This window comes from Chiloscyllium plagiosum, chromosome 22 (genome assembly GCF_004010195.1).
Source record: "Chiloscyllium plagiosum isolate BGI_BamShark_2017 chromosome 22, ASM401019v2, whole genome shotgun sequence".
NCBI lineage: Eukaryota > Metazoa > Chordata > Chondrichthyes > Orectolobiformes > Hemiscylliidae > Chiloscyllium > Chiloscyllium plagiosum.
In genome coordinates, this window is record NC_057731.1 from 52995121 (window position 1) to 53008680 (window position 13560).

Consider the following 13560-nt stretch of genomic DNA (forward strand, 5'->3'; position numbering starts at 1 on the left):
TGTGTGAAAACGTTGCCCCTTAGGTCTCTTTTATATCTTTCCCCTCTCACCCTAAACCTATGCCCTCTAGTTCTGGATTCCCCCAACCCAGAGAAAAGACTTTGTATCTTTATCCTATCCCATGCCCCACATGATTTTATAAACCTCTATAAGGTCACCCCTCAGCCTCCAACGCTCCAGAGAAAACAGCCCCAGCCTGTTCAGCCTCTCCCTGTAGCTCAGATCCTCCAACCCTGGCAACATCCTTGTAAATCTTTTCTGAAATTTTCTAGTTTTACAACATACTTCCTGTAGCAGGGAGACCAGAACTGGAGGTGGTATTCCAATGTCCTGTACAGACACAATATGATCTCTCAACCCCTATACTCAATGTACTGACCAATAAAGGAAAGCATTCCAAACACCTTCTTCACTATCCCATCTACCTGTGACAGTGAAACTGTAACAGAGACAGGTTATCAGTGTGAGAGTGTAACAGGGAGAGAGAGGTCATCAGTATGACAGTGAGAGACAGGTCAGCAGTGTGACAGTGAGACTAAAAGGGAGAGACAGGTTAACAGTATGACAGTGAGACCCCTCAGCATGTAGACTTGTGGAAGTCACACAGCAGAATGGAGATTGTAACAGGAACCTCACAAGCTTTTGGAAGGACTGGGGGCGAGCACTTGCAGTGTCACAACATTCAGGGCTATGGGCCTGGTGTGGGGGAGTGGGAGTAGTGTTGTATTGTTGGTGGGAAAGACTCACTTGCCTTTAGGGCCCTCTTCAATATTGTATAATTCTAACGCAGTCTGATATAACAGAGCTGGAGATGGACTGTACTTTCTGAGTTTCAAGGAGGTAATACTGTGGGACCATGTCTTTCGATTTAATGAAAGGGGACTGGTTAGTTCCATTGGGGTGGAGCCTGGTGTGTGTCTCACAGTAACGCCAATGGTATGGAACCCATTCCTATTCCAACTGGGATATGACTCGGATCCTGCCTCCTTACCCATCCCACACAGGTGTGGAGCAGAGATCCTTAAGTGATCAAAATGCTTTTCTCTCTCACAGAGAGAGGGGAACATGCCGAAGGTTCATTGTGGATTGTGGCTAACTCAGTGTCATGTGACATAACCTGGAGTCTGCCTCACCGTAAACATAAGAACTAGAAGCAGGAGGCCGTTCAGCCCCTCCAGCTTGCTCCGTCAGTTGATACGATCATTGCTGATCTCGTCTCGGCCCCAACTCCACTGTCCTGCCCACTCCCCATAGCCCTTCACCCCATTACTCATTAAAAACCTGTCTATTACCAGGCGGTGGGGATCCCCAGTGGAGGGCTCTCTACGCGGGAGTCCTCCCCCTCTCTCTCGGGGATCTGGGGTGGAGGGTGCTGCACGCAGCAGTCCCCTACGTCTGCAGATTGCGGTGGTTCACGGACTCCCAGCCCAACTGCTTGTTCTGTGGTGCGATGGAGTCTGTGGACCACGTGTATATTGGGTGTGGTCATCTGTACTCCCTTTCTGGTTTCCTCAGGAACCTTCTTTTATGTTTTTGGTTGCACTTCAGTCCCACATTCCTGATCTTCGGGCACCCGGTACGGAGGAAGGAGGGCAGGTCTGAAGACCTCCTCGTGAGACTGTCCCTGGGCCTGGCCAAACTGGCCATCAACAGGTCCAGGCAGCGGGCCGTGGAGGGGGTCGTTAGGGCCGACTGCCTGCCCCTCTTCCGCGGTTAGGTTAGGGCCCGGGTGTCCTTGGAGAAGGAGCACGCGGTGTCCACCAACACCCTCGCAGGGAGTGAAGCGCAGTATTTCCCCCCCATTTTGATTAGATCCCTAACCCCCCCCACCCCTCACCTTTTCGAGCACTCAGGCACTGCTCTCTGAGAAGGGCTCTGCTTGGCATTGGCCACTCAGGTGTTTCCTGTTTTCTGGTGGTAGAATAGAAGTAAAGATTTACGCCACTTGTTGGTCATTCAGTGTGTGGGGGGGGGGGAAATAGCCCTGTCCACCTCCTTCTTGAATTTACTCCATTCCCAGCATGCACCTCACTCTGGGGCAGAGAATTCCACAGATTCATGAACTTTTCAGAGAAGTTATTCCTCCTTGTCTTTGCTTTAAATCTGACCCCCCATCCTAAAACGGTGACCTCCTGTTCCAGATTGCCTCACACGAGGAACCATTCTCTCTACATTTACTGTGTCAATCCCCTTTAGCATCTTACACACCTTAATTCGATCTCCTTTCATTCTTCTAAACTCTACAGAATATCGGCCTAATGTCTCTTCATAAAACAAACCCCTCAACCCTGGACTGTCTCCAATACAATTTTGCCCTTCTCCAAGAAAGAGGTACTGTCCTGTACACAATACTCCAGGTACATTCTCACTAACACCTTGTACAGTTACAGCAACACTTCCCTACACCAACAAATGCCAATGTTCTGTTTGTCTTTCCTTATGACCTGCTGAATCTAGAATCATAGAATCCCTACAGTGTGGAAACAGACCATTCGGCCCATCGAGACCACACCGACCCTCTGGAGAGCATCCCACCAAGGAAGGGCCACTCCATTCCTGTAACCCTGCATTTCCCACGGCTGACTTGCGCATCTTTGGACTGTGGGAGGAAACCGGAGCACCCAGAGGAAACCCACGCAGACACAGGGAGAATGTGCAAACTCCACACAGAGGGTGGAATCGAACCCGAGTCCCTGGCGCTGTGAGGCAGCAGTGCTAACCACTGAGCCACAGGGCTGCACAAGTTTACTGTGATTTGTGCACCCTCAACACAGAAGCACTCCAACATTGCTCTCCATTTCGATAATAAGTTGTCTTTTTATTCCTCCGACCATAACAGACAACCCCACACTTACCCACATTAAACTCCACCTGTCACATACTGGCCCATTCACCTCATTATCCATATTCACTTGTACATGTGTTATCTGACTGTCACATTGAGAGTGCTCTGACAGAGGGGAGGCTATGCAACGTACTGATGCTTGGAAAAATTACAGAGTCGAAAATGACTGCCCACAGTCCCGGAGGAGTGGCATTGATAGCAAATAGTGAGCAGGGTGAATGGAGGAGGCTGGGGCATGATGGAGGGAGGACAGGCACACAGATTTATGGTCGCGTGGGTGATAAACACCCATAATAGCCTGGGTGGGTCCCACTGCAGTTCAATGTCTGCAGACTGTTTCAAGTGTTGTCACTGAACAACCTTTAGGTTTGGGCTGCCACCTTGTGGTCAAAGGCTGCATGACACTGGAGGAGAATCAAAATACTCTCGACGTTTAATGGCATAGAATTTACATCCTCTATACACACAAAGTGGGGGTGACCAAGTTCAATCATTGCCCAATCCCTGCTGTTTCTTTCTCCCCTCTCCACCTGCTCAACGTGGCCACTAAGCTGTGGAATCCAGTTGACAAACAATAGCCAACTACCAACATGAAAAATAGAGTAGGCCATTCAGCCCTTCAAATCTGCCCTGCCATTCAATATGATCCTGGCTGATCATCCAACTCAGTCCCCTATTCCTGCTTTCTCCCTATACCCTTTGATCCCTTTAGCATCAAGAACTGTATCTAACTCCTTCCTGGAAACATTCAATGTTTTGGCCTCAATCACTTTCTGTGGTGGAGAATACCACAGGTTCCCCACTCTCTGGGTGAAGACATTTCTCATCTCAATCCTAAATGGCCAAACCTGGATCCTTAGACTGTGACCCCTGGCCCTGGACTCCCTGGTTATAAGGAACACCCTTCCCATTAATAAGACCCTTCAGCCCATCGGGTCTGTGTCAACCCAGATCAAGAGTTCAACAGCGAATTTACAACATGGGCTCGGAGGGGGCATGCCCAAATTAACATTGCATTTTCAGATGTGATTGCGGGAGGAATAAAGTCAAAGTGACGCAGAGAGCGAGAGAGATTTGAGAAGATTTGTAGTTCAGGTTGAGGTTCTGGATGTAGGTTTGCTCGCTGAGCTGGAAGGTTCATTTTCAGACGTTTCGGCACCATACTAGACATCATCAGTGAGCCTCCGGATGAAGCACTGGTAGCATGGCCCACTTAAAAAAACACTACATTGGACAGACAGGCAGAAAACTAGTCACCAAAATGACATGACCCACTCTCACTAGTATCCTCACATACAGATGAGGAAGGACACCACTTCGACTGGGACAACACATCCATCTTAGGACAAGCCAAACAAAGAGACACACGAGAATTCCTAAAAACATGGTATTCACTCTATCAACAAACACATAGACTTGGATCCCATTTACCACCCCCTGAGAAAAAGAACAGGCAATTACATCATCACAGGAAATGACATCACCAACCCAAGGAAACCTAAATCCATAAATAGAAAGTGGGCCATGCCACCAGTGCTTCATCTGGAGGGTCACTGATGTTACCTAGTATGGTGACGAAACATCTGAAAATAAACCTTTCCAGCTCAGCGAGCAAACCTCTATCCAGGTATAGAGATATATATAGAGAGATAGAGAGAGATATAGAAATACTGAGAGAGAGAGATTTGGAGAGACAGAGAAATATGGATTGAGACACTGAGATATAGAGAGAGAGAGAGAGAGAGACAGACAGACAGAGAGATATAGAGAGACAGAGGGGGGAGAGAGGCAAAGAGACACACACACACACACACACACACACACACACACACACACACACACACACAGAGTGTTTGCAACCTCTCCACAGGAGGATTCTTGACTATGTTCAGAATCCTGGTCATAGGGGTCTACAACACAGGAAAACGCCCTTCAGCCCATGGAGTCAGTGTCTAATTATTCTATTCAAATCCTAATGCTGATGGAGGAGAATACCTGGTAAACATAATTGTCCTTTAGATACAACCAGGAACCCTCTACCAGTAAATTCAAATTTCTCATTCATTCATGGGGACATGGGCATCACTGGCTGGGCCCACCATTTATTGCCCATCCCTAGTTGCCCCTTGAGAAGGTGGGGGTGAGCTGTCTTCTTGATCACTACTGTCCATGTGCTGTGAGTTGACCCACAATGTCCTTAGGGAAGCAATTCCAGCGACAGTGAAGGGACGGCAATATGTTTCCAAGTCAGGATGGTGAGTAGCTTGGAGGGGAACTTGCAAGGGGTGGTGTTCCCATGTATCTGCTGCCCTTGTCCTTCTAGATGGAAGTGGCTGTGGGTTTGGAAGGTGCTGACTCAGGATCTTTGGTGAATTTCTGCAGGGCATCTTGTAGATGGTACACACTGCTGCTACTGAGTGTTGGTGGTGGAGGGAGTGGATATTTGTGGATGTAATGCCTATCAAGTGGCTGCATTGTCTTGGATGACGTCAAACTTCTTGCGTGTTGTTGGAGCTGCCCCCATTCAGGCAAGTGGGGAGTATTCCATTACACTCCTGACTTGAGCCTTGTAGATGGTGGGCAGGCTTTGGGGAGTCAGGAGGGGAGTTACCTGTTGCAGTAATCCTAGTAGCCGCTGTGTCTATGTGATGAGTCCAATTGTTTGATGTTTTTGTCGTTGATCTGCTTTGATATCATGTTCCATGGGATTTTATGGGATTATAGTCAGAGGGAAGCCATTTGGCCTATTGTGCCTGTACTGCCCCTTTGAACAGTGCAATTGAATCCAATTCTCCAGACCAGTCTGTAAAGCTTTCCCTTTTGTGATTATTAACACAAAGTTCTGAATGAAAGTTGTTGCTGAATTTGTTCCTGGCCTGTCAGACACTGATTCCCAGATTGTCATCATTCAGGAAGCAAAGAACCTAAAAATCCCTTCTCATTTCCCCCTCCCTCGACATCAAGGTGCTTGCTCACCTGCGATTTTTATTTTAAATGCTCAATTTACAGCCCTTTATAAAAAAAAACCTTAAAATTCTCCTTTAATTATTTTGTCTTCACTTATGTATTTTGCTTTTAAGGATTTATTTTGATAATTTTTCAACTCCAAGTTATTTCAGTCAAAGATTGTTGAACGTTTAACTTACTCCTTTATTGTTCTAGTTTAAATTAAGAAAGATTTTAATGTTAACTATTACCTTAATTCTTTTTCTACTTAGTCTATGAAGTAATGCTTAACATTTTAACTCAGTATCTCTGATACTTTGTACCTAAGATGGAATCTGGGTCAAGCCATTATCCACTTTTCACTGTACTCCTGGACTTGAGTACACGTGACAATAAAATCTAAATCTCAACATTTCACTGCTTCCACTCATGCTCACAAATGCTGTCCATGCTGGTATTGAGCTTCAGTCTGTGTCCTCTGACAGCCCACCCAAATCCCCTGCTAACACACGCACACGTCCATCCTGCAGGTGCTACCTATGGGGCCCATGATGAGAGACTCCTCTTCACAGAGCTGGTCAGGAATCTTACCCTCTCTACCTGTCCTCTCCAGGCTGTTGGAATGATCGTTCTCACCACCTTTCTTGACCATCGACTCCTGGAACAGGACTGGAAGCCTGAGTCACAGAGATGTACAGTACGGATGGAGACGCTTTAGTCCAACTCATCCATACCCACCAGATATCCCAACCTAATCGAGTCCCATTTGCCAGCACCCGGTCCATATCCCTCCAAACCTTTCCTATTCATGTACCCATCCAGATGTCTTTTAAATGTTGCAATTGTACCAGCCTCCACCAATTCCTCTGGCAGCTCATTCCATACACGTACCACCCTCTGTGTGGAAAAGTTGCTCCTTAGGTCCCTTTTATATCTTCCCCTCTCACCCTAAACCTATGGCCTCCAGTTCTGGACTTCCCCACCCCACTGAAAAAAACTGTCGATTTACCCTATCCATGTCCCTCATGATTTTATAAACCTCTATAAGGTCACCCCTCAGCATCCGACACTCCAGCCCCAGACTATTCAGCCTCTCCCCATAGCTCAAACCCTCCAAGCCTGACAACATAGAACATTACAGCGCAGTACAGGCCCTTCGGCCCTCGATGTTGCGCTGCCCTGTCATACTAATCTGAAGCTCATCCCACCTACACTATTCCATGTATGTCCATTTGCCTGTCCAATGATGACTTAAATGCACTTAAACTTGGCGAATCTACTACCATTGCAGGCAAAACATTCCATACCCTTACTACTCTGAGTAAAGAAACTACCTCTGACATCTATAACCCTCTGATTATCTTGTATGTCTCTATTAAGTCACCTCTCAACCTTCTCTCTAACGAGAACTGCCTCAAGGCCCTCAGCCTTTCCTCGTAAGACATTGCTTCCATACCAGGCAACATCCTAGTAAATTTCCTCTGCACCCTTTCCAAAGCTTCCACATCCTTCTTATAATGCGGTCACCAGAACTGTACACGATATTCCAAGTGTGGCCGTACCAGAGCTTTGTACAGCTGCAGCATAACCTCCTGGTTCCAGAACTCAGTCCCTCTATTAATAAAAGCCAAAACACTGTATGCCTTCTTAACAACCCTGTCAATCTGGGTGGCAACTTTCAGGGATCTGTGTACATGGACACTGAGATCTCTCTGCTCATCTGCACTCCCAAGAATCCTACCATTAGCCCAGTACTTTGCATTCCGATTACTCTGTCCAAAGTGTATCACCACACACTTGTCCACATTAAACTCCATTTGCCACCTCTCAGCCCAGCTCTGCATCCTATCAATGTCCTTGTCCTTTCAAGTTTGGTGCTTCAAAGACCTCCCCACTGCTCCTGTAACAACAAACAGACTTTATACACAGAGACAGTGACTAACACTGCAGTAGAGGTGGGCATTACCTACCCATGGCCAGTAGCTGCCCTTAACAGAGAATGAGTTGGCAAGAAGCAGTGACACTAAAAATAGATTGTCACAATTGGCCAAGGGGAAAAAATACTTGTTGGTTTTGTTGTCCTGAAGCACAAGTCAGTGTCGGGACCAAGACCGATATCTTAGCTTCATCTTGTCACAATCTTCAGGAAGATTTCCAAGCTAGGAATCCTGCGGCAAGTAACTCACCTCCTGACTCTCCAAAGCCTGCCCACCATCTACAAGGCACAAGTCCGGAGTGTGATGGAATACTCCCCACATCCCTGGATGGGTGCAGCCCCAACAACACTCAAGAAGGTTGACACCATCCAGAGACAAAGCAGCCTCCGCTTGACTGGCACCACATCCGTAAACATCCCCTCCCTCCCCCATCGATGCTCAGTAGCAGCAGTGTGTACCATCTACAAGATGCACTGCAGAAATTCACCAAAGATCCTCAGACAGCACCTTCCAAACCCACAACCACTTCCATCCAGAAGGACAAGGGCAGCAGATACATGGGAACATCATCCCCTGCAAGTTCCCCTCCAAGCCGCTCACCTTTCCACATTGGAAATATATCGCCATTTCTTCACTGTCAGTGGGTCAGAATCCTGGAATTCCCTCCCTAAGGGCATTGTGGGTCAACCCACAGCACATGGACTGCAGTGGTTCAAGCAGGCAGCTCACCTCCGCCTTCTCAAGGGGCAACTAGGGACGGGGCGATAAATACTGGGCCCAGCCAGTGATGCCCCACGAGTGAACGAAAAGGAATGCAGTCAAACAACTGGGGGATTGGTGACTCATCGGGAAGTGGACAGGACAAGTCTGGGGGAGAAGGACATTCCTCCACCATTTCCTGGACAGAACTTGCTATCTGGGATTTCCTGGGAATGCGAAGAGCGTTCCTGATACTCACGGTATTCCCCAACCAGCTTCGGAACGTTACACTGTTTCGCTGTGACATACATCACCACGCCAGGATTCTGCTTTGCAAAATCCACCACACCTTCTTCAATAAACTCTCTGCAGAGATGAGGGAACATCACACAGAGATACGTCAGATAAATACAATCAATACATTCATCCACCATGTTAAACCTAGTCCTCCTCTCACACTAGCCCACTAGCAGCACCCTCCAAATCTATGACCGAAATCAGCTTGGACAAGGGTAGCAGATACACAGGAACACCACCCCCTGCAAGTTCCCCTCTGCTCACCATCCTAACTTGGAAATATATCGCCATTCCTTCAGGTCGCTGGGTCAAGATCCTGGAACTGACTGCCAGTTTATTTAGTCTGCAGGTGCAACTGGCAATGGTCAGTAAATGTCTGTCCAGCCAGTGATGCCCACATCCCAAGGATGAATAGAAAAACAAACGTGAACTGCAGAGGTTCAAGAAGCTCCTATATAGAGGGGGTTAATTCAGAATGGGAATGAGGAGACATTTCTTCAGCCAGAGAGTGGTGGGCCTGTGGGATTCATTGCCGCAGAGTGCAGTGGAGGCCGGGACGCTAAATGTCCTCAAGGCAGAGATTGATAAATTCTTGATGTCACAAGGAATTAAGGGATACGGGGAGAATGCGGGTAAGTGGAGTTGAAATGCCCCTCAGCCATGATTGAATGGTGGAGTGGACTCGATGGGCCAAATGGCCTTACTTCCACTCCCATGTCTTATGCTCTTATTGAATGGTGGAACAGACTCGATGGCTGAATGGCCCACTTCTGCTCCTATGTCTTATGGTCTTAAGGCAGCTCAACACCACCTTCTGATTGGGCAATTTAAGTTTGGGCGACAAATGCTAGCCCTGCCAATGATTCTCCGATTACCTCTCATGCTGCCTACTGTCATTGCTGGATGGGTCTGAGCTGATAGCACAAACCATTGGGACGGGAGGTAACTCAGCCCACAGCCCCTAGGCCCCTTGAGACTGGCGTGTAGCAGCTGGACTAAACCTTGACAGAGACTGAGCGATTGAAATACTAAACACAGTGAGACCATAAGAAATGGGAACAAGAGTGGGCCATTCAGCCCATCGAGCGCAGCATTCAATCAGACCATGGCTGATCCATCACTTTGTTCCAAACCTATCCTAAAGGAAAGACAGAATTGTGTTTTCTGGCATGCTCTTTAATGGGCCAGAACGATAGAATCCTAACAGTGCAGATTGAGGCCACTTGGCCCATCGGGTCTGCACTAACCCTTCAAACAGCATCCCAACCAGAGCCCTCCCCTCACCATAGCCCCTGCATTCCATGGCTAATCCACCTAGCCTGCACATCCCTGGGCACGATGTGACAATTCCCCATCTTTCCCTTCTCACCCAAAACCTAGTTCCAGATTCCCCCACCCCAGGGAAAAGACCTCATCAGTTTACCCTATCTATAAGGTCACCCCTCAGCCTCCGACGCTCCAGGGAAAATAGCCCAAGTCTATTCAGTCTCTCCCTATAGCTCAAACCCTTCAAACCTGGTAACATCCTTGTAAATCTTTTCTGAACCCTTTCAAGTTTCATAACATCCTTCCTATAGCAGGGAGACCAGAATTACATACAGTATTCCAAAAATAGCCAACTAATGTCCTGTACAGCCACCACATGACCTCCCAACCCCGGTCTGTGCAGACTCAATGGGCCGAAGGGCCTTCTCTGTACTGTAGGATTCTTTGGATAGTGTCTGGGTGACTGAATCAGAACCCTACAGTACTTACAGACAAACTTTTAAATAACATTTTTGTTAAGAAAATCCATTAGCCACGAATGGCTGATAATGTAAGATCCCGAGAACGTAATTCACTGACTATTAAATGTCCCTGTGTGAATCCGTGGACTATCACACCTGTAGAGTGCCATAGAATCTTCAAACAGAGAGACTGTGATCTCCTGCAGCTACAGATAATCAAGGGCTGACTGTTCCGCTCTCAGCAAAAACCTTCCTTTCCCCATGAATTATGTCCCAAACTACAGACAAGTTCGGTATTTTACCCTTGTAGGAATATGTAGAAAACAGGGACAGAAACCAAAAGCAAGTGTGTGTAGCTGATGTACGAGTGTGGACCATTGTGTTGTGAAGATCACTGCTGGCAAAGCGATATGGGAGACCCCTACCCATGGTGGAAGTCACGGTCCTCCCACTTTGGAATCATAGATTCCCTACAGTGTGGAAACAGCCCCTTCTGTCCTCAACAAGTCCACACTGACCCTCCGAAGAGTAACCCACCCAGACCCATTAGGAGAAAGTGAGGACTGCAGATGCTGGAGATCAGAGTCAAGAGGGTGGTGTTGGAAAAGCACAGCAGGTCAGGCAGCATCTGATGAAGGGCTTATGGGTGAAACGTCTATTCTCCTGCTCCTCGGATCCTGTCTGGCCTGCTGTGCTTTTCTAGCACCACCCTCTCGACCCAGACCCTTTCCCCTCCCCTATTACTCTTCATTTACCCCTGACTGATGCACTTAACCTACACATCCCTGAACACTATGGGGCAATTTAGCATGGCCAATCCACCCTGACCTGCACATCTTTGGACTGTGGGAGGAAACCGGAGCACTCAGAGGAAACCCTCGCAGACACGGGGAGAATGTGCAAACTCCACACAGACAGTTGCCTGAGGCTGGAATTGAACCCAGGTCCCTGGCGCCGTGAGGCAGCAGTGCTGACCACTGAGCCACCGTGCTACCCTCAAAGAGATATCCAGTGGAAAAAGCAGCCTTAGCAGAGGCGCCCATATCCTGTGAATGATTTTGTTAAACTAAATCACCTCTCCTTCCCATCCCTCTGTCCCAAAGGGAAACACTGGAGAATGTGGCAAAGTGCAACCATCAGCACTACTCCCTCTCGGAAGTATCTATCCCCTATCTACATCTTCGGTTGCACGTTTTCCTGCTCGGTGGTTTTGGGGGGGCTGGGGTTTACTCTGATGGCGATCCCTCACAACAAATCACTTTTAATGGGTTAGTGTTGAGAGAAGAAAGAAGTTGGGGAAGAGGGGAGTGTGAAAGAAAGAAGGGGCTAGAAACTTGAAAGGGTTCAGAAAAGATTTACAAGGATGTTGCCAGGGTTGGAGGATCTGAGCTACAGGGAGAGGCTGAACAGGCTGGGGCTGTTTTCCCTGGAGCGTCGGACGCTGAGGGGTGACCTTACAGAGGCTTACAAAACCATGAGGGGCATTATTTGGAGATGCCGGTGTTGGACTGGGGTGGACAAAGTTAAAAATCACATGACACCATGTTACAGTCCAACAGGTTTATATGGAAGCACCAGCCTTCGGAACGACGCTCCTTCACCGGGTGGTTGTGAAGAATAAGATTGTAAGGTACAAAATTTATAGCAAAAGTTTAGTGAGATGTAACTAAAATTACACATTAAAAAAAACCTGGATTGTTTGTTAAGTCTCTCCTCTCACAGACTTATACCCCTTTACACTCACACACATGTACACACTCTCTCTCAGACACCCATAACCACATACCCCCAGACACACATATAAGTTTGTGGGGTGAATCTGCACTTGCAGAATTACATTTTACTTTGCTCAAAAACTGCATGAATCCATGTCAGATTCTGTAAACCCATTTTTTAGATTAGAATCAGTCTGACCATTGTGGCACCGACAACCGCACACAGAGCAGCTCACACCTTCAATGCATTATCTGGACCGACATGACACCAATTGTTAAAGTTCATTGGAGAATGTAACTTTTAAAAAAGTTCTGCGATTTACACATGAAAGAACTGAAACCAAAATGGTCATTCTAACAGATGAGAGACTTAACAAACAAACAAGGTCTTTTTCAATATATCGTTTCAGTTACATTACACCGGAAACTTTTGCCGTAAAGCCTGTGTCTTATGATTTTATACTCCACAACCACCTGATGAAGGAGCAGCGCTCTGAAAGCTCGCGCTTCCAATTAAACCTATTGGACTATAACCTGGTGTTGTGTGACTTTTAACTAGGAGGGGCATGGATAGGCTAATTAGACAAAGTTTCTTCCCTGGGGTGGGGGGAGTCCAGAATTACAGGCCATACGTTTCGGGTGAGAGGGGAAATATATAAAAGAGACATAAGGGGCAACTTTTTCACACAGAGGGTGGTACGTGTATGGAATGAGCTGCCAGGGGATGTGGTGGAGGCTGGTACAATTGCAACATTTAAGAGGCATATGGATGGGTATATGAATAGGAAGGGTTTGGAGGGATATGAACTGGATGCTGGCAAATGGGACTAGATTAATGTAGGATATCTGGTCGGCATAGACGAGTTGGACTGAAGGATCTGTTTTTATGCTGTATATCTGTGACTCTAGAGAAAGGGGAGTGGGAAGAATGAGATAAGATTCGCACTAACCTGACCCCTCTGCTGCTAGGGGCATCTTTACTGAAGACAAGAGTGATTCTCTTCAGTTGGCAGATATACCTGCCCACTCCATTCTGCAAGACACTCTGTAGAAAGCGACTAGCACTCCCTCTGGCCGTCATACCTCCCTCTCCCTCTCCCTCCAATGCCACAGGAAGCAATTACATCGATGCACCACTCAAACTCCTCCGGCAGCAATGCTGTTCCTTGCTTTCGGTGCGGGTGGGCCCACTGATAAAGGTGCACACTCGGGAGAGGAAATAAAAACAAACTCCACTTAATAACGTGGGAAAAGAGAATGTGCATCGCAACGCAGTTTTTGAAAGAAAATGCAAAATGACAGAAGTGGGACGTGCGGGGGGAGAGGAGTGCTGAATGTTGCAAAGAAATAACGGAGGGGAAAGCGGGAATAGTGGCAATGGGATTGCACAGATA

The 13560-nt window shown here is 47.4% G+C and overlaps 1 protein-coding gene across 2 annotated transcripts in view; it reads right to left on the minus strand.

Annotated features, from left to right (window-relative positions):
- mrpl43 (mitochondrial ribosomal protein L43) overlaps nucleotides 1–13281 on the minus strand; it is a 25467-nt gene extending 12186 nt beyond the window's left edge. Inside the window, exons 1-2 of one of the 2 annotated variants that reach the window (XM_043713068.1) lie at nucleotides 13117–13281; nucleotides 8687–8793 (exon numbers count right to left, since the gene is read on the minus strand). In XM_043713068.1, the coding sequence (XP_043569003.1) occupies nucleotides 8687–8793; nucleotides 13117–13247 (238 nt within the window). In that variant the 5' untranslated portion in view covers nucleotides 13248–13281. The remainder of the gene's footprint in view (nucleotides 1–8686; nucleotides 8794–13116) is intronic. The other variant, XM_043713069.1, reaches the window with a different exon arrangement.
- Between the last annotated feature and the right edge of the window lie 279 nt (nucleotides 13282–13560).